This window comes from Ornithodoros turicata, chromosome 1 (assembly GCF_037126465.1).
Source record: "Ornithodoros turicata isolate Travis chromosome 1, ASM3712646v1, whole genome shotgun sequence".
Lineage (NCBI taxonomy): Eukaryota > Metazoa > Arthropoda > Arachnida > Ixodida > Argasidae > Ornithodoros > Ornithodoros turicata.
In genome coordinates this window covers 59416898-59436566 of record NC_088201.1, presented here as the reverse complement: position 1 = coordinate 59436566, position 19669 = coordinate 59416898, and the positions used below count along the sequence as shown (strand labels likewise).

The following is a 19669-nucleotide window of genomic DNA, read 5'->3' as shown; positions in this document are numbered from 1 at the left end:
TAGTCCCACAATATCCTAAACCAGATAGAAAATCCCACAGTATCCCGTTATACTGCAGAAACCTGCATTTTGAATGAAAAGCATGGGTAATACCCATTGACACGGAAATAGTGTCACAATATCGTAATCCAAATTGACAGACCTGCAGTATGCCATTACAGTGCAAATAACCACGTTCTTAACGGAAAGTAAGTGGAATACCCGTAGACATGCATATAGTCCCAGGATATCGTAATCAAGTCGGCAGTCCCACAGTATCCCATTAAGGTGCAGAAACCCGCATATTTAATGAAAAGCATAGGTAATACCCGCACACATGGGAATAGTCCCACAATATCGTAAGCAAGGTTGACAGTCTCACTGTATCCCATTACGGTACAGAAACCCGTATTTTTAATGAAAACCATGGGTAAAATCCGTAGACATGGGAATAGTCCCACAATACCACAATCCAGATTGGCAGTCCCACAATGTCCCATTACAGTTCAGAAACCTACGTTTTTAATGAAAACCATGGGTAATACCCGTAGACATGGGAATTGCCTCAAAATACCCTAATCAAGATTGACAGGCCCGCAGTATCCCATTAGTGCAAAAACCCGTGTTTTTAGTGAAACGCACGGGGAATACCCATAGACATGCTTATTGTCCCAGGATATCGTAATCAAGATTGCCAGTCCCACAGTGCCCCATTACAGTGCAGAAACACACATATTTAATGAACAGCATAGGTAATACCCATAGACATGGAAATAGTTCCACTACAATATCGTAATGAAGATCCACAGTTCCACAGTATCCCATTACAGTGCAGAAACCCGCATACCTAATGAAAATCATGGGCAATATGCGCACACATGGGAATAGTCCCACAATATCGTAATCCATATACACAGTCCCATAGTATCCCATTACAATGCAGAAACCCATGCTTTTAATAAAAGCATATGTAATATCTATAGACATGGAAATAGTCCCACAATATCACAATCCAGATTGGCAGTCCCACAATGTCCCATTACAGTTCAGAAACCCACGTTTTTAATGAAAACCATGGGTAATACTCGTAGACATGGGAATAGTCCCACTATACCGTAATCCAGATTGACAGTCCCACAGTATCCTAGTATGGTGCAGAAACCCACAATATTAGTGACAAGCATGTGCAATACGCGTACACATGGGAATTGTCCCAAAATACTCAAAAAAGTCACGTAGCCCACACATAGTCACTTGGATTAAATTGCATGAGAGACGGATTAAATTCTGTGCAATGAGGATTAAAAATAATGAAAGGAGGATTAATTCCGATGTCAAATGGATTAAATGTCATGGTATAAGGATTAAAATGTACCACAAGAGCATTAATAAAGCCGGAAAAAGCTGTAGTTTCAAAACCGGCGTCAACTTTCGCTCCGCCATCATTATTTAGGCAAAAATGATATGTTTCGCCGCTACCGTTAGGCCTAGTGAAGACCGCGATCTCAAGAAAATAGCACGAAAGACGCCATTGATGCGTAAGATTTTGTATTATATCATTGAATTTTATTTATCCATACATCTTTGGTCATTTTTGATTCCATCTACTTACGTTACGTGATTAAAAGTTCATACCGGCAGCCGTCTGTTAGGAAGAATCGGTTCTGCCGCTCTCCTGGCCAATCAGTTCTGCCAGCAATCATTTCTGCAGTTCTTAGTCTTCCCAACATGCCTCTCTCCGTGCAGATGGCGTTGATAAAAGTGGGTGCAAAATTCGTCGTTTTGGTCTGTCACCAGTGATATCCGTTTCAATCCAAGTCAATCTACAGGTTTTCCCGCTCATTTTAATCCATCGGTCACTCAATTTAATTCAAGCGCTACCCAATTTAATCCAGTGGTGAACCAAATGAATCCAGACACCAACCAATTTAATCCAAGCGCTACCCAATTTAATCAAAGCAACACTTGTAAACGTATTCCGTATGTATTCAGCCATGTCATGACTGAGACTTTCATGATTTCGTCAGTGTATCATGAGCTTAGGATTACTGATCCAACAACACTTGCATTTTGCAGTGTCATCAAAATTCGTGAAGGAACGCCATTTTTTCTTTATCTGGTTTATTGCGCATCTTCAAAGAAGCGGCTTTCCTTTACCCCCAGTGTGAGAGAGTGAAAGAGCACAGTGCCGCCTCATGCGTTGAAGATTAGCTTTAACTTGCGGAAACAAAACAAAAACACAAATTTTTCGGGTGACTCTATCGCGACTGCCCTTATCTTGGGCTGCATTTTCTGTTTTCTTTTAATCTTTTTCCAGGACGCAAGAGGCGATAGTGTGCTCTTTCATCCTCTCGTATTGGGGGCGAAGGAAAGACGCGTCTCTAGAGATGCGCAATGAATAAAATAAAGAAAAAAATGGCGTTCCTTCACGAATTTTTTGCGGACGATCTATCGAACGGATTTTTGTTCTGAAAACGGCTTTGGTATCTGGTGACCGAAGAGATCAGATGTTCTCATTGGAGCAACTTCGTAGCTTTTATAATTAAAAAGTTAATTATTGAAAGTTAATTAAGACATTGCTTTAGGAGTCTGTTAATGCCCCCCTAGGGAGTGCCCTTCAGCATATGCTATATTGCAATTGATTTCATCTCGGAAAAAGTGATTGATATATTTTTAAAAAATCTGTTCACACTTAGCGTGGACACCCTGTATATCGTGCGCATACCTCCTACAGGTACCTGCCGAAACAGGCAAATGTTAAGGTATATTTCGAAAAAACAAGGATTTTCAGCGTCCGTTTCTTGAAAATGCCCCTTTGTATTTCATTTATATTTTGCCAGGACATTGCACGATGTTAGACCTCTTATCTTACGTAAAAAAATTCTGCTTCAAAATGCGTACACTGCGATTAGCGCGTTAAAACGCGGCCCTAGTCTGCGTGGGTACGTGTCGGAGCCCGGCTGCCGGTACTGCGGGAGGGCGGACCTCGTGTCGATGTCGTACAAGAAAGGGACAGCTTTGTGTAATCAGAAGTGGTAGATTTCGTCCATACAAGACTGCGAAAAAGCAGTATTTTGCAATGACAGCGACAAATGATTTCACCCACTTTCTATGAAAACGTCACTCTTCTGCATTCACTGCCCACGGTACTAGCTATGAATGTTTCTCGGCCTCGACTTTCCGATGACTTGCTTTGCCACGCATCCGAACCTAGTATGCCACTTTGATGCCCGGTATACATTTACTCATTCATTCTTCTTTTGCATTCTAAAAGAAGCCACGTCCTCAGCCTGTACATGAAGTAAATGGAAGCGCGTTAGGTGCGACTCTAAGATGACATCTTGCTCGAGTGAATACAAGTTAGGTGTTGTGGCATGGTGCTTGATTATTCCACCGATCCTGTCACACGCACTTTTGTAGTGGTCTGTTCCTGAACAGCCACGTCGCGCTCGCAAAAGTAGATTTGGAGAGCTCATAGAGCCTATGCCGATTTTTAAAATGGCTCGCCGCTTCATCTGACACGTAAATCATTAGCTGCAAAAGGAACGTTCTCGTCAAGCCATTCTTCAATAGCTATGGAAGTTAACAGTGACTGTGCTGAATCGTGACACAAGTCTTCGCTCACCACACCAAAACTGTGCGTTTCCGTGCCAGCTGTTACTGCACATGTGAATATGGAAATCTGTTTTTCCTCAGTGGCACGCTTGTATTTCGCTAGGCATTGTTACTGTTCAGTTTTCAGCGAAATCGAAGTGCATTATGTGCGTCTCCCATGTGGCTCTGCTCTGAACCTTTCTAATGTAACTATGACAAATACGAGAACCCGCCCACTTCCCTAGCTCTGAGAAAAAATGTACTGCTGCAAGTTCAGCACAGAACACGCGTTTACTGTTAAAAGCCCTCTGCATAACTTAAAAATATCGTAAAATGAATTAAAGCAAGCTTCGCAGGAACTCGCGGGAACCCTGGAAAAAGCAAATTCTATCTTGATATTTATTTCGACAGTATCGCTATCACCGTGTACGCAGCTTGCAAGAGTGAGGTTTTACCTTCGCTGACCATTGAGTTTGACCTAGTCGTTGAAATACGGCTTTACGGCAACGTAGGATTTCATTCAGATGCTTTGTTGGAAATAACTAACCCCTAAGCATGAATTCTATCTTCAGCAGGACCTCAAAAGTTCGCCGACGAGTAGCTCAGGTAAGGCGCCAACCGCATGGAGCGCATTTTACAGCCGAAATGGGCCAGCGTTGTCTCTGCCGAACCGCGCGGAACGTGAGCAGAGCTCTTCCAACCGCATGCGACGGATTCTCGGCGAGCGTGGCTGGCATGGTGATGCGTCGGCTGCCTGCTGTGGACGCGGTAGCTACATACATACTAGTTGCATTGTAGCTATGCTGATGAAAACACACAATGTCATCTGTTTCCACTTTCGTAAAACTTCGAGCAGTCAAGATGTGCGTCCTCTTTAGTGCACCCGCGCGTCCCCAAGGCGCTTCTGGCTTCGCCTGGTCCCAGCTGGTCATGCTGCCGGTCGCTTGCTTTGCTTTGCTTTGCGATATAAAGTAATCACGGCAACATAATCAGACTAAGTATACATGACAGTGGCGATCATGTGCTGGAAGCAGCAGCGATGAAACATGACAACCAACTTCAGTCACATCCCAATTTCAGTCGCATACAAATACCAAAGACGTCGAACCTGGACTCAAGTAATCAGTCATTGTAGGCGCATGACACCATGGAGAAAGGCGAGACACGCACGAAGCGTACTGTCCAAAAAGTTTATTGACTCACATATACGTTGTTTAAAAACTCGCTAAAATGTTCGTTGTCGATTACGCCATCGACATTAACGGCCCCAATCCTCCCCGCTCTTCGATAAGTATAAATACATTTGCTTAAACGCGTAAATACACTTACGAGTTCGTCCGCGAGTTCTATCCAGAATAAATGATTCGTTACGTCTTTGTACTCGTCCGTCTTCATGTTCCAAGATTTCAACATCGTACACCACGAATCGGGCAGCCATGTTTTCTGTTTATGTGCCGCTCGCCGTGCTGGAGGGAAGGCGGTCACGTGCACTTTCCTCTCGCTGCTGATTGGCTGGCCCGATTCCGCTACGGGTCGTCACTGCCGAAATTTCTATCCCGCCAGATATGAGCGTTTCGGCTGTGCGCCTATTGTTCTGTCATTCGGTTACACGCTCGGCACACGCTCCGCTTCAATTCGGCTGGCAAATACGCGCCATGCGGTTGGCGCCTAAGGCTAAGGCCAGACAACCTTGCCCAAACAAAGTGAGCATCGACACGAGGTCCGCCATCCCGCGGTACCGGCAGCCGAGCTCTGACACGTACGCACGCAGACCAGGGCTGCGTTTTAACGCGCTAATCGCCAGTGTACGCCTGTTGAAGCAAAATTTTTTTACGTAAGATGAGAAGTCTAACATCGGGCCATGTCCTGGCAAAATATAAATGAAATAAAAAGGGGCCTTTTCAAGGAACGGACGCTCAAAATCCTTGTTTTTTCGAAATATACCTTAACATTCGCCTGTTTCGGCAGATACCTGTAGGAGGTATGCGCACGATATATATATATATATATATATATATATAGGGTGAGGTAAAAGGATTATCAAACGGCCACGAAGTTTTACAGAAGTTCAAAAAAAAGACGCGGAAACAGATTTTAGGGAAGTTAAAAACACTAGTTTATTACATGGGGAGACGTTAAAAAGTAAAATGGGCAAGGGGTCGACGTTTCGACAGTGGCACTGTCTTCGTCAGGACAAAAGATGCGTAGCTGATTACACATTTCTTAAATAGGTTTGCTACATGACGTCATAATCGGTACGGGCACGCCACAGGCGTTTGTCAGTGAGTCAGATTCGGGAATATTCCAGAAGGTCAAGTCCCGGTGGTGATGTCATTCGCCGTAGGTCACTGTCCGCTTTGGGGAAAATTCCGGGCAGGGTGAGCGCTGCTTCAAACTTTGCTGAAAAAGAAAAAAAAGAAAAAAAAAAGAAAAGAAAAACAGAAGGGAAACGAAAAGGAGGAAAGTGTAGCTCATCTAGGCGGCCAAATTTCTTACCGTTGAAAGTGCTCCCAGATCTTCGTTAATGGTTGATTGGAATTTGTAAATGAGATAAGATTCGCGTTGTTCCCTGCACCGATCTGAGCTAAAATTTGACTGGAGAATAAAAAGTGACACGTTATTTAGTGAATGACCTGGTTGTTTGAAATGGCGAGAGACCGGGAGGTTTGGCTTTTTGGTAACGTCAGATCGGTGGTTGTTGAACCTGATCCGAAATGATGTTTTAGTCTGACCTACGTATTGTGCTTGGCACATGCCGCACTGAATGACATAAATGACGTTAGATGAATTACAGTCGAAGTCACCATTAATTTTGACGGAAAAATTGGAATTTGTACTTTTAAGTACTTGGGTGCTTTGCATTAATTTGCATATTTGACACCTTCGACCATCGCACGGGTGACAGCCGTTTCCTGGATGCGCTGCTTTGCTAACTTTAGAGCTAACTAGATTATCGTGAAGGTTGCGCCCGCGCCTGTAGGTTACCCGCGGTGGCTGAGGGAAAATTTGTCCCATGCGCCCTGATTGGAGAAGGATACTATGATGACGGTTTAGTATATTGTTAACGCTTGGAATATTGCTGCTAAATGTTAAGATGAGGTTTACGGAACCATTATCTAACACGCGTTTGTGGTTTTCGAACAGGGATTTGCGATCTGCTTTGCGGGCTTTGTTTAGAGCGTCGTCAACTAAGCTAGGTGGAAATTGACGACCGATGAATGTTTCCCTAAGTTGAGCTAGATTTCTGTCCAAGTCATCGTCACTGGAACAGATTCGCCTGTATCGAAGTGCTTGGCTGTAAGGGATGGCAAGTTTAGTATGACGCGGGTGACAACTGTTAAATGCTAGATACTGTTGAGAGTCCGTAGGTTTACGGAACAGGTTTGTGGACAAGGCCCCGTTGGTTAACTTTACTTGGACATCGAGAAAGTTAACAGTTAAAGGGGAATAAGAATGGGTGAACTTGATGGCCGGATGTGCTTTGTTAAAGTCGCTGATAAATGTGATTAGGTCATCTTCTGAGTGTGGCCACACCATGAAGATGTCGTCGAGGAACCGCTTGTAAAGCGTGGGCTTCTTCAGGCGCTTAGACAGAAATTCTTCCTCTAGAGCTCCCATAAATATATTTGCATAGTTAGGTGCCATTTTTGTACCCATAGCCGTGCCATGAACTTGCAAGTAGTGCTTACCATCAAATTCGAAGTTGTTATTTTTCAGAATAAGATTGAGAAATGTGCATAGGACACAAGGATCGTATGAGGTATCAGAATATTTTGAAAATGCCCTTTCAGCTGCAGCAATGCCATCCTCGTGGGGGATGTTAGTATATAGAGAGGAAACGTCTAGCGTGACTAGCAAACTGGAAGAAGGAGGCTGACATTCACTTAGAACTTGAAGAAAGTGATTGGTGTCCTTAATGTAGGATGGTAGTTTAGGAGGTATATCTTTAAGAAGGTGGTCAACAAAGCTTGAAATGTTCTCGGTAGCTGTACCGTTGCATGAAACTATTGGGCGCCCTGGATTTCCAGGTTTATGGATTTTAGGGAGCATATAAAACCTGCCCGCTGCGGGGTCTTTTGGGAGTAGATAATCGTATAGGGTGGAATCTATCTTTTTACTTGCTTTTAGATCTTTTAGACTGCGGATAATATAAGCCGTAATTTCCTCTGTAGGGTCAGCCTCGAGGAGTTTGTAGAACGATGCGCACGATAATTGCCGGATACCTTCGTTAATGTAGTTTTCTTTGTCCATTACTACGATTGCACCACCTTTATCAGCTTTTTTAATGACTATGTCACTGCGGTCCCGAAGTTCAGAAAGGCTGCGCTGCTCAGCCGGCGTTAGATTTGGCTTCGATTTGCTGTTGTATGATTTATTGTAAGCGTTAATGATATCTTTTTGAACTGCACGGATGTACATGTCCAGAGCCTTTTCACGGTTAGCCTCTGGCGTAAGGTTGGATAGCGGTTTAAATGGGTTGGAATCTGACTTAGGTTTGTCATGAAAGTATTCCTTAACTTAGGAAACTTAGGGAAACATTAACTTAGGGAAACATTCATCGGTCGTCAATTTCCACCTAGCTTAGTTGACGACGCTCTAAACAAAGCCCGCAAAGCAGATCGCAAATCCCTGTTCGAAAACCACAAACGCGTGTTAGATAATGGTTCCGTAAACCTCATCTTAACATTTAGCAGCAATATTCCAAGCGTTAACAATATACTAAACCGTCATCATAGTATCCTTCTCCAATCAGGGCGCATGGGACAAATTTTCCCTCAGCCACCGCGGGTAACCTACAGGCGCGGGCGCAACCTTCACGATAATCTAGTTAGCTCTAAAGTTAGCAAAGCAGCGCATCCAGGAAACGGATGTCACCCGTGCGATGGTCGAAGGTGTCAAATATGCAAATTAATGCAAAGCACCCAAGTACTTAAAAGTACAAATTCCAATTTTTCCGTCAAAATTAATGGTGACTTCGACTGTAATTCATCTAACGTCATTTATGTCATTCAGTGCGGCATGTGCCAAGCACAATACGTAGGTCAGACTAAAACATCATTTCGGATCAGGTTCAACAACCACCGATCTGACGTTACCAAAAAGCCAAACCTCCCGGTCTCTCGCCATTTCAAACAACCAGGTCATTCACTAAATAACGTGTCACTTTTTATTCTCCAGTCAAATTTTAGCTCAGATCGGTGCAGGGAACAACGCGAATCTTATCTCATTTACAAATTCCAATCAACCATTAACGAAGATCTGGGAGCACTTTCAACGGTAAGAAATTTGGCCGCCTAGATGAGCTACACTTTCCTCCTTTTCGTTTCCCTTCTGTTTTTCTTTTCTTTTTTTTTTCTTTTTTTTCTTTTTCAGCAAAGTTTGAAGCAGCGCTCACCCTGCCCGGAATTTTCCCCAAAGCGGACAGTGACCTACGGCGAATGACATCACCACCCGGACTTGACCTTCTGGAATATTCCCGAATCTGACTCACTGACAAACGCCTGTGGCGTGCCCGTACCGATTATGACGTCATGTAGCAAACCTATTTAAGAAATGTGTAATCAGCTACGCATCTTTTGTCCTGACGAAGACAGTGCCACTGTCGAAACGTCGACCCCTTGCCCATTTTACTTTTTAACGTCTCCCCCTTCTATTATATAGAAGTTCAAAAAAAGACGCGGAAACAGATTTTAGGGAAGTTAAAAACACTAGTTTATTACATGGGGAGACGTTAAAAAGTAAAATGGGCAAGGGGTCGACGTTTCGACAGTGGCACTGTCTTCGTCAGGACAAAAGATGCGTAGCTGATTACACATTTCTTAAATAGGTTTGCTACATGACGTCATAATCGGTACGGGCACGCCACAGGCGTTTGTCAGTGAGTCAGATTCGGGAATATTCCAGAAGGTCAAGTCCGGGTGGTGATGTCATTCGCCGTAGGTCACTGTCCGCTTTGGGGAAAATTCCGGGCAGGGTGAGCGCTGCTTCAAACTTTGCTGAATTTGCTGATTAAAGAGCATTAAAGGCTGAGTGAACTGATACCAAATATGGTAATGAGGAACATCTACAGCCAGAGAAATCACGCGTCGAAGTTGGAACGAAACTGCGCGAGAGAGCATGTTCCCCATTTTTCGTATCACAGAGCGTTGCACCTGCGCGCCAAAATTTGCGCTCGGACTGCTGGCCTGTAGGCATACTAAAGCATAAAAAAAATTTCCCTACAATATCTTTTAAAACTCGGGAGCTATACGTGTGCAAACATGGCAAAACTGAAACACTCGACTGCGGGGCCTGTTTTCTTTCTTCTCTATTTTTTTTGCCCAAAAACTATTCCGTATAAATTATTAATTTTACCGCTGTTGGTCATCATGTACGATGAGCTTCTAAGTATAAAAAAAAATAATGAAAATCCAAGAGGTCGATGGGACCCCCCTGCCTGAACTGACGTGAAACCGGCCTATACAGCCACTCTGCCATACAATAATCAACAAAAGATACGTTCAAGCTCACTAACAAAACTTCCCGAATGAAAAAAAATTGAGATGGAAGCGAGTTCCATTCATCTATGGTTCTAGGAAAAAAACTTGTTTTGTAGGCACAGGTCCTCGCAAAAACTGGAGTAAGCAACAACTCGTGCTGGCTATGACGAGTACGCCTAGTTGAGAGGGGCTTCACGCAATCTGGCAACTTCAATTTTATTTTGCCTGATGAACAATTACCAAGAAACGATAACCCGGCTATTTTTCTGCGCGCCTGTAAAGTAGGCATATTATACTGCTTCATCAGACAAGATGGTGAATCAGATCTTCTGTATTTTCCATAAATAAAACGCGAAGATTCAAGGCACATGTCATGAAAATAGTCATGGAATGTCGTTATGACCATCAGTAGTTATAAAACGCTGCATGGCACTGTTTGAAGCAGCGGTAGTCCCATAAAATTGATTCATGGCACATAACATGAAATAGTCATGGAATGTCATAATGACCATCGGTAGTTATAAAATACTGTATGACACTCTTTGAAGCAGCAGTAGTCCGGTAAAATTGATTCATGGCACATGTCATGAAAATAGCCATGGAATGTCGTAATGAGCGTCGGTAGTCATCAAACACTGTATGACACTGTCTGAAGCAGCGGTAGTCCCATAAAATTGATTCATGGCACATATCATGAAAATAGTCATGGAATGTCATAAAACACTATATGGCACTGTTTGAAGTAGCGGTAGTCCCATAAAATTGATTCATGGCACATATCATGAATATAGTCATGGAACGCCATAATGACCGTCGGTGGTCATAAAACACTCTATGGCATTGTTTGAATTAGCGGTAGTCCCATAAAATTGATTCATGGCACATATCATGAAAATAGCCATGAAATGTCGTACTGACCGTCGGTAGTGATAAAACACTGCATGACACTGTTTGAAGCGGTGGTAGTCCCATCAAATTGGTTCATCGCACATGATATGAAAATATTCATCAAATGTCATAATGAACATCGGTAGCTATAAAACACTGTATGACACTGTTTGAAGCAGCGGCAGTCCATAAAATTGATTCATTGCACACAACATGATAATAGTCATGAAATGTCATAATGACAAAAATTAATAATAAAACACCGCATGACACTGCAAAATGGTTGTTGGATCAGTAGTCGTAAGGTCATGATACATTGGCGAAATCATGAAAGTCTCAGTCATGACATGGCTGAATAGATAGGGAATGCATTTACAAGTGCTTGGATTAAATTGGGTAGCGCTTGGATTAAATTGGTTGGTGTCTGGATTAATTTGGTTCACCACTGGATTAAATTGGGTATAGCGCTTGGATTAAATTGAGTGACCAATGGATTAAAGGATTAAAATGATCGGGAAAACCTGTAGTTTCTCCAAAATGGTGGCACCCAGTAAATAAGGGTGAGGTGTAAGTACTGGATGGCCTGCAATAATGGGAAACTGTATTTCGACCTGTGATTGGCTAGATACCTCAAAAAGTGGGTGGAGCCTCAGGTATATGCAGGTCCCATTAATGGCCAGACTCCCTTGTAATACACGGCTCTGGTTTTACCGCATTTTTACTAGCAAATTTATCGTTCCCTGTCACATGTATAACTTGCTGTGCTGGTTTTACGAGCAACAAGCTGTTAAACTCCACCGGCAACATAACCTGTCTGTCGGCTACTTTGCGGTTCCTTTTACGGTTCTTCGGTGAATATTTGTAGCCCGTCAATAATGTCAATATAGTCGCACAATAAATGGCATCCAAGATTGACGTTACTCGTCACTTAGCTTGTCCCTTAAAGGGCACATGGGCACCTCGAACATATTTTTACCGCGTGATATGAATATAGGTACTACCTTCAGGAACTGTCACGCAAAATATTTCCTGTAGGGACCGCGTATTTCCTCAGAAAATTCCAGTGCTGAGGGTAACTCGTTACAAGTAACTCGTTACTTCTGAGGTCCAGTAACTTGACGAGGAACTCGTTCCTTTTCTGGGTAACTTAACGGCCTGAAGTTACAAGGTACTTTCCTTTTCTTGGTTACAGCGCAAACTGTTATGATAATTGGCATTCTTCTCTTGACGTTTCCGGGCATCCGTCGAGCGCCGGCTGCACTTCGGCCACCGACCCTGAGCGGCGCCACTCTGTCTACCCCGATGCCGTTGAGACGCAAAAGAAGACACGCATCGCGTTGGAGGCGAATGGTAGTTTACGTGTTCCGTGTGTCGGGGTTGTGTTTATCGCGGCTGTGACGAACTTCTCTTCGTCGTGTACCCGATGGCAGAGAACACTGCGACTAAAATGCCATGGCCCCATTTGTCAAAGTTTTACGAGCTGTGTACCGAAGACTCAGACACGTGCAACTTGAAATTCGGGTGCCTCCTGTGCGCTCCTGCGGGAAAATTCATTCGGACGTCGAACTCTTCGAATGGCAATTTGAGGAAGCACATAAAGGTAGTGCATGTTCAACTTACAGCAACTTTGCTGCATTACTTTTAATGTCGTATAACGACACATGGTCATATTAGACTGATCTCATACTTGATATGTTTTTCTCCATTTTGCGGTTCACCATTAACTGTTTGAGGGTTCGGACTGATATTTTTGTGGCTTGCAGGCAAGACATCCGTCACATGTAAGTGGCCTGAAGGAATCGAAGACACAGACGGCAATGACCGCAGTGGATCCAGGTGTGAACGCTGGGCCGTCTAAGCAGCCCAAGATATCTGAAGTAACAAGGGGTAGATCCTGGATTTCACAGGCGCAGTGGGATTCGTTAATCCACGACTTTATTGTTGGGACATTACAACCATTCTCGGTGTTAGATCATCCGAACACGAGAGCTCTCCTCGTAGCGGCAAAGCCTAACTTGAAGCCGGTAACACGTGACATGTTCATGAAGCGACTGGATACGTCATACGACGGTATGCTCGGCAAGCTTCGCAGCGTTCTTGTGAGATGCACACATGTGGCCCTGACTGCGGATTGCTGGACCACATTTCACAGGTACGGTACTAGCCCTTGACGGCGGATGACCTTCAGAACATATTGTGGCACGCTAACGTCACCCTTTACCCTCTGTCTCCTTCATGCATGCGCAAAAAAATGGTTAAACTGGTATACGTGGGGGAGATGGGATAACCTCGCCACTATGCCCCCGTGCCCTAATCCCCGAACCCTGCTTCCAGGTCTAATCGGTTCAGATGAGAGAAAAAAAAAGTCTGCTTGGGTGATGTCAATCATACGAGCGTCCATTCGTCACTCGTTTTGTGAGTTGCGAACGGCTATGCGACTCACCATACTTTTACGACATCGCAATACTGCAGGGGGCACACGGTCACCAAGACATAATTTTGTGCTGTCATTCGATTACAGGACCTACATCGGGTTGACGGTTTCGTGGCTGTGCAACGATACTTAGGAGAGGCGAACCGCCGCATTGGCTTGCAGGCGCATTATGGGCAGAGTAACATTCGAAAACCTCATAACCGTGATATGCACTGTGTTAGATGACTTTGGAATAAGGAACAAGGTATCGCTCCTGACCACTGACAACGGGGCGAATTTCGTCAAAGCGTTCAGGTGTGTCCCGTTCATAGGACGCCTTTGGAGAGCGTTGCTAGTCTTCTCCTTCCGTGTTTCGCTATACGATATTGCTGAGTGTCGGAAGTTGACCACAGTATGATACGTTAAGTTAGCTGACGCGTTTACACGCAGTGTAATGGCAGACTACATCAATAATTAGGCATTGTACAGCTGCATTCAGGTTGAACTTAAAAAAGAAGGGTGACCCGCTTTACAGAACTCCACGGAGGTAAGAAAACGAGGAGGTGACAATGAGCCTAGCTGCCCGTGTAACCCCTCTTGCGGTCACTCCTGTCAAAACCGCCATTGCTTGTTGCCCATGACGTTACCTCCCCTTTAGTTTCGTTTTCATGATACTGGGAGTTGATGCTTTGAACCGCTTTGAATCGGAATTTTGCTCACCTGTTCTCATCCTGGGCGCAACAGACGACCGCCAAGGAGTGACACAGAGACCGCAATTGTTATTTACGTCGACATTTAGCATGAGAGCTACAAAAAAGCTTACACCACCTAACCAAAGCAAGACAACGAAAGGTCACAAGATCACAATGATAGCAAAATGAGAGGCACGTCGTTGCTACACCAGATTATATCTTCAGATTATATCTTCACACGAAGTTCTTCAATATGTATCGTAATCCGAGGACGTGAGTTGCTGAATGACGTTCACAGCCGACCGTTGCACTATGGTAGATTGCGATGTTGTGAGTCGGTGGCAGGCGGCAAGCTGGAGGAAACCTGCCCCGTGGATCACACCGCGGACTTCTCCCTACTTCTTCCACGGGCCATCGAAGCTTCACGGCAGTTTTTTTGGGCTCGCCACCTCACACGCAACAACTCAAAATACGCAGAAAAATGCGGGACGCCATGTTTATGATGATCAACTCGATCCAACAATGTCTTGCGCGGCGCCGCCGACCCGGCACGCTCACTCCAGGGCTGGGCAGTATTACAAATACATTGTATTATAATACCGTTGCTGTAATACTTTAGAGTATTTGTATTACGTATTATAATACCCATCTGATAAGTGTATTTGTATTACGTATTATAATACAAAAAATTCGAGTATTACTTGCATTGTATTACTGCAAAACTCGTAATACTTATGACATGTCCTGCCTGAGGTGATGGGTCTTACACGTGTATGCTTTCGGTACCATTCCAGTCCTACGAACACGACCTAGTTCTGCCAACAGAGGATCACACTTCAACGTGCAACAAAGGGACGATTACAGGAGCTGGCTGACTCAAATTTCTGAGAAACTTCTCCACTCTGGGTGAACAACCCGGAGCCCTTAGGGGGTCATATCATAGAATGGAGCCAGGGTCGGTGCGTCTGGAGTCACTCTAGGTGCGTCAGAAAGTAAGGCAGAAAAAAGGGGATTATAGACACACACACCTGCGTCCCGCGAGAGAATGCCCTGAGAGCTGTGCACTGTGCCGTGCGAAGTTGGAAGTCCCCAGGTACCTCGATGACAAGCGCGTAGACTTGTTCATGTTTGACGACTACCAATCAGTTGAGTGTTTTCTTAAAGTTCAACACTAATTTATGTTCGCCCGCGCCGGTTGAACGATTGTTTTCGTTTGCGAACCTGCTACTCAGACCAAACAGACGATGGTTAGAAGATGGCGTATCTGAAAAGATGTTTCTTCTTAAGTGCAATCAACTGAAATAAACATGCGTTGACCGGACCGGTGGCTTCACAAATATGTCTGGGATTCCTTTTCTAATAACTGTCTGCCACGGCACAAAAGTATTACTAGTATTACTTGAGTAATACAGGGAAGTAATAGTATTATGTATTATAATACTTGAAAATAAAATGTATTAAATGTATTAATATTATAATACAATTTTTTAGCAAGTATTATGTATCTGTATTATTCACTATTATAATACAAATTTTGAGTATTCCTGCCCAGCCCTGGCTCGCTCCAACAGGGAAACGCGATAGTGACACCTCCTTGCTTTCCTACCTCCATGCAGAACTCTGACAGGAGCTGTACATGTAGGCATGCACCATACTAGAAAGCGATGCAGTTTCTCCGAATACTGTATGCTGTTTCCAGAACTTTTGGAGCGCCCCGGAGGAGGATGACAGTTCTGAAGAATGTCACGTTGAACTTGCGCCCGTGCTTCAGCATAACGTGGATGATGACTCAGATGAGCGATCTCTCTTGCCTTCTCATCCACGTTGCTCTGCTCACACGATGAATCTTATTGCTACCAAAGATGCGGGCAAAGCTGAAAACACACCGTTGTTCCGCAAGACGTTCAAAAGGGCGGTCCAAAGATGCAAGGCCTTGTGGAGCAAGCAGAACCAGTCTAACGTTGCGGCAGAAGCCATTCACAAAGAATGCGAGTGTTACTTAGTTGTCCCATGCGTCACCCGGTGGAACTCCTTCTCTGATGCTCTAGATTGTTTGGTGAAGCTTTTACCCAGGAAAAGGACATCAACGGTATCTGCGACACGTTACAGTTGCAGCGCTTTCAGCAGGAAGACGTGGAGTTTCTCCAGGAATACGTCGAAGTGAGTGATTGTGCGGTAGGATTTAGGCCATCTACAGTCAGCTGATGATTACCCAGGACCAGTTTACTGCCCTGGCAGTGTGACATGAAGCATTACGTTTCGTTATTACCGTATTTAACACAGGTGATGAAACCAATCGCGAATGCGTGGACATACTCCAGGGGGACAAAAACATCCTTATGGGGACGTTGCTTCGGACCATTGCTGCATTGGAAAGGGAGCTGGAAATCATCCGTGACAGGGACCTGCATTTCTGCGCTCCACTGGCTGAAGCCCTTATTGAGGGCGTCAGAACCCGGTAAATCCCCATATCTAATGTTGTCCTAAGGAGGAGAGACACATTGCCTCATCTCACTTGTGTAGGAGTACTAATATCGCTTTACACCTCGCCAGGTTCGGCCATCTCATGAGTCGCAGTGATCTTCTGGTAGCTACCGCGCTGATGCCCAGATTCAAGACGAACTTGACGTGGCTGTCAGCTCCAGAGCAATCAGCCCTCTACGAGCAAATCAAGCACGAGCTGGGTCGGTCGTCAAGGAGTGAGAAGGCCAAACGCGAAGCAAGAAGGAGCGACGACTTCTATTCCGTATTAGATGAAACTGAAGTAGACGAGGCTAACGTACTCGAACTGGAAAGTTTCCTGTCACTACCCCGTGACGCAGCTCTGTCTACCGTGGTTAATTTTCCTGGCATCAAAGAGCTATTCGTAAAGTATAATACGGGACTACCATCAAGTGCCTCTGTAGAACGAATGTTTAGCGTGGCAGGCGACGTACTGGTTCGAAAACGCGGAAGGCTGAGTGATGCTAATATAGAAAAACAGCTGCTCCTCAATATCAACAGAAGCGTGCTTTAAACTGTGCGTTCCACTGTCAAGAAGCTTAGGCGTACGCAGTTTCACCCATCATCGGGCTGTATTTGTGCCTTCATCTAGTCATTGCTTTCTGTGCCTTATCCTATACAAAAAGAAACAAGTGTGTGTAATCAAATAAAAGTTGTTTTTTCTTTCTGCCACATTCATGTATCGTTCGCATCCTACGCAAGACGCCACATTGTCCGCATCCCTGTAGCGTCCTTGGATCATGTTCTGTTCGTGTTCTTTACGAACCTGTGACACTCCTGGGTCCATAGTGGCATGATGGGTTGAACGGGCTTTTATGCTTTTTGGGCCCCTGGGTATCTTCTTCTTTTCAACTTTTCCCTTCTATTCAATTATTCTCCGAGAAATTGCATGCAAGCCGATCCCATGTACTACCGACCCTTCCCTTTACTAATGAACGCAGCAGGGTGCGTTCCCAAATTTTTTCCCAATTTAATTGAGATAACTAAGCCAATTAGCGATGTACTGTGATAAACAGCAGCTGGCACTGAGCATCAGCGTTTTCCATTAATTAGCCTAACTATCCTAATTCAGCTTCAAAAAAATTAAAGAAAAAATTGGGCCACTCTTAAGTGAAACACCCGAATATCCCCTCTCTCATCACCCCATGGATTGGCCTACAAGTATGACGCATTAGGCAAGACATCTTGTCTCAGCTTTCTATGCACCGTTAATACCGACCCACCGCGGCCCGCTTCCTGTAGTGATCTTTGTGGTCCTAACCTAGACCGGCGGGGCTCAGGATTATAATACAAACACATTCTGCACAGTGTAACTTAAAAGTAACTCGTTACTTTTCAAAAGTAACGTGGTAACTTCCAGTTCTTTTTCATAACCAGTAACTTAGGTAGTAACTTACTTACATTTTTCGGCTGGTAACTTAACTTGTAACGAGTTCCTTTTGGACGGTAACTTCCTCAACTCTGGAAAATTCGTCTACAAGAATGCGCCCAGCGGCGATGAACCCTCACCGTCTCTCCGTGCTTGCAGCTCGCGTAACGTGGACTGGTGGGAGAACTTGCATTGGCTGGCGAAAAAGCGTTTGCTGCAATGAAAGAGCAACGCGACTTGTAGACGGCAAGCTATATACCTTGGCCGAATAACAACACGAGAAAATGAAACGCAAGCCTCACTATTGTGCGAATCAGATGACGTCACCGACTGACAGGCTGAGGGAGGATGTTTCCCGGCCCGCGAAATTGAGAGCTCTCTTGCGTACCAGGGCAGCGCGCTACCCTCGTACTTTTAGAATGCAGCTCTTAGGCCCATCTCTCACTTGGCGACGCCCGACGCGACGCCGTGAGCGGGCGGCGGACATAGACGCGCATTTCTGGCGTTGGGACAGGAGAGACGTCGAGCCAAAAAAATTGCCATGCCGAACTTCTTCCACGACGTCGGCGAGAGCTGCCGAGAACGATATACTCGCGACCAATAAGGTGACACAGGCTTTGGACGACGGAATGCCACTGTAGTGGAAACATGAAAATCGTGCACTCTGACGGGGCGGCGGAAATGCGCCTCTACTTCCGACGTCGCGTCGGTCGTCTCCAAGTGAGAGCTGGTCCTTAGGCGCCCGTTCCTACGTTGAGCGGCGTCGGCGTTGTAACCGGCAGAGCGAGCGAGGAGCGAAGCGAAGGATGAAAGTCAGGAAGGGCGTGAGGAGGAAAGGAGCGGGGGGACTACGGCGAAAGTGAAGAGGGCGTGAGGAGGAAAGCGAAGAAGGGGGACACGGCGAAGGCGAAGATGGGGCGAGGAGGGAAGTGAAGGAGGAGGGCGCTACGAGAGCAGCCGAATGAGCCATGCTCGGTTTGCGACTTCTGCCTGCCTATACAGGGTGTCCCAGAAAACGTGTCATTGAATTATAATAACAAACTACGCCACTTAGAATCGTGCGGTCAACGGCATTTCTTCTTACTAGGTTTTTGCCACCTCCTGATGTGAATGTCATGTAACGTAAGTTTAGTTATGTAAATATTTGCGAACTGAACTCCGAAATTTGCCAAGTAAAGGTCACTTTTATAGCCCAACAATATGAGCAGCGTGCCGAATTTACTCAAATTCATGATAATTGACAGTGATATCCAGGAGCTATCCCATGGGAAAAAATAGCCGAACATCATAGTTTTCGGAACACCCCACCATAAGGCGCGACGACTTTTTGAGCGCAATCGCTGTCAGTCCGACGAAAGGAGGTTGCAAACCCAGCCCACAGAGTGATAGTAGAAAAAGTGACAGTTCTTCAACTTGGGGGAAGGAAAGCATGATCCCAGCGGAAGCCGGACGCAGTAAGCCATGTCTGTGTTATCTCTTTCTACGATGTCGGTGTGGACTGGGTTTCGAACCTCCTTTCGTCGGACTGACAATGGTTACGCTGAAAAATTCGTCGCGCGCTATCCTCTGGGAGCTCCGTAGAGCATGATGTTCGGCTATTTTTTCCGATGGGATAGACCCTCAATATCCCTGTCAATTATCATTAATTTGAATACCTTCCGCACGCTCTTCACATTGGTGGGGTAAAAAAGTGACTTTACTTGAGAACTTTCCGAGTTCAGTTCGCAAAAATTTACATAATAATTAAACTTAC

General features: G+C 44.9%; 1 protein-coding gene and 1 long non-coding RNA gene across 2 annotated transcripts in view; both read left to right on the top strand.

Moving 5' to 3' along the window:
• The first annotated feature begins 12262 nt into the window (after positions 1-12262).
• Positions 12263-19669, top strand: part of LOC135399244 (uncharacterized) — a 168124-nt gene continuing 160717 nt past the window's right edge. Inside the window, exons 1-2 of the long non-coding RNA XR_010424229.1 lie at positions 12263-12540; positions 12704-13092. This is a non-coding gene — a long non-coding RNA (uncharacterized LOC135399244). The remainder of the gene's footprint in view (positions 12541-12703; positions 13093-19669) is intronic.
• LOC135399240 (uncharacterized) lies at positions 16135-17209 on the top strand. Its single transcript, XM_064631055.1, has 3 exons — positions 16135-16205; positions 16329-16503; positions 16599-17209. The coding sequence occupies exons 2-3, from the start codon at positions 16385-16387 to the stop codon at positions 17059-17061; spliced, it is 582 nt and encodes a 193-aa protein (XP_064487125.1). The 5' UTR covers positions 16135-16205; positions 16329-16384; the 3' UTR covers positions 17062-17209.

What these genes read in the sequence shown, in the direction of transcription:
- LOC135399240 (XM_064631055.1), top strand. Translation starts at nt 16,385, where the DNA reads ATGGGGACGTTGCTTCGGACCATTGCTGCATTGGAAAGGGAGCTGGAA. An exon ending in ATTGAGGGCGTCAGAACCCG is followed by an intron (nt 16,504 to 16,598) that starts GTAAATCCCCAT and finishes ACACCTCGCCAG; the next exon opens with GTTCGGCCATCTCATGAGTC.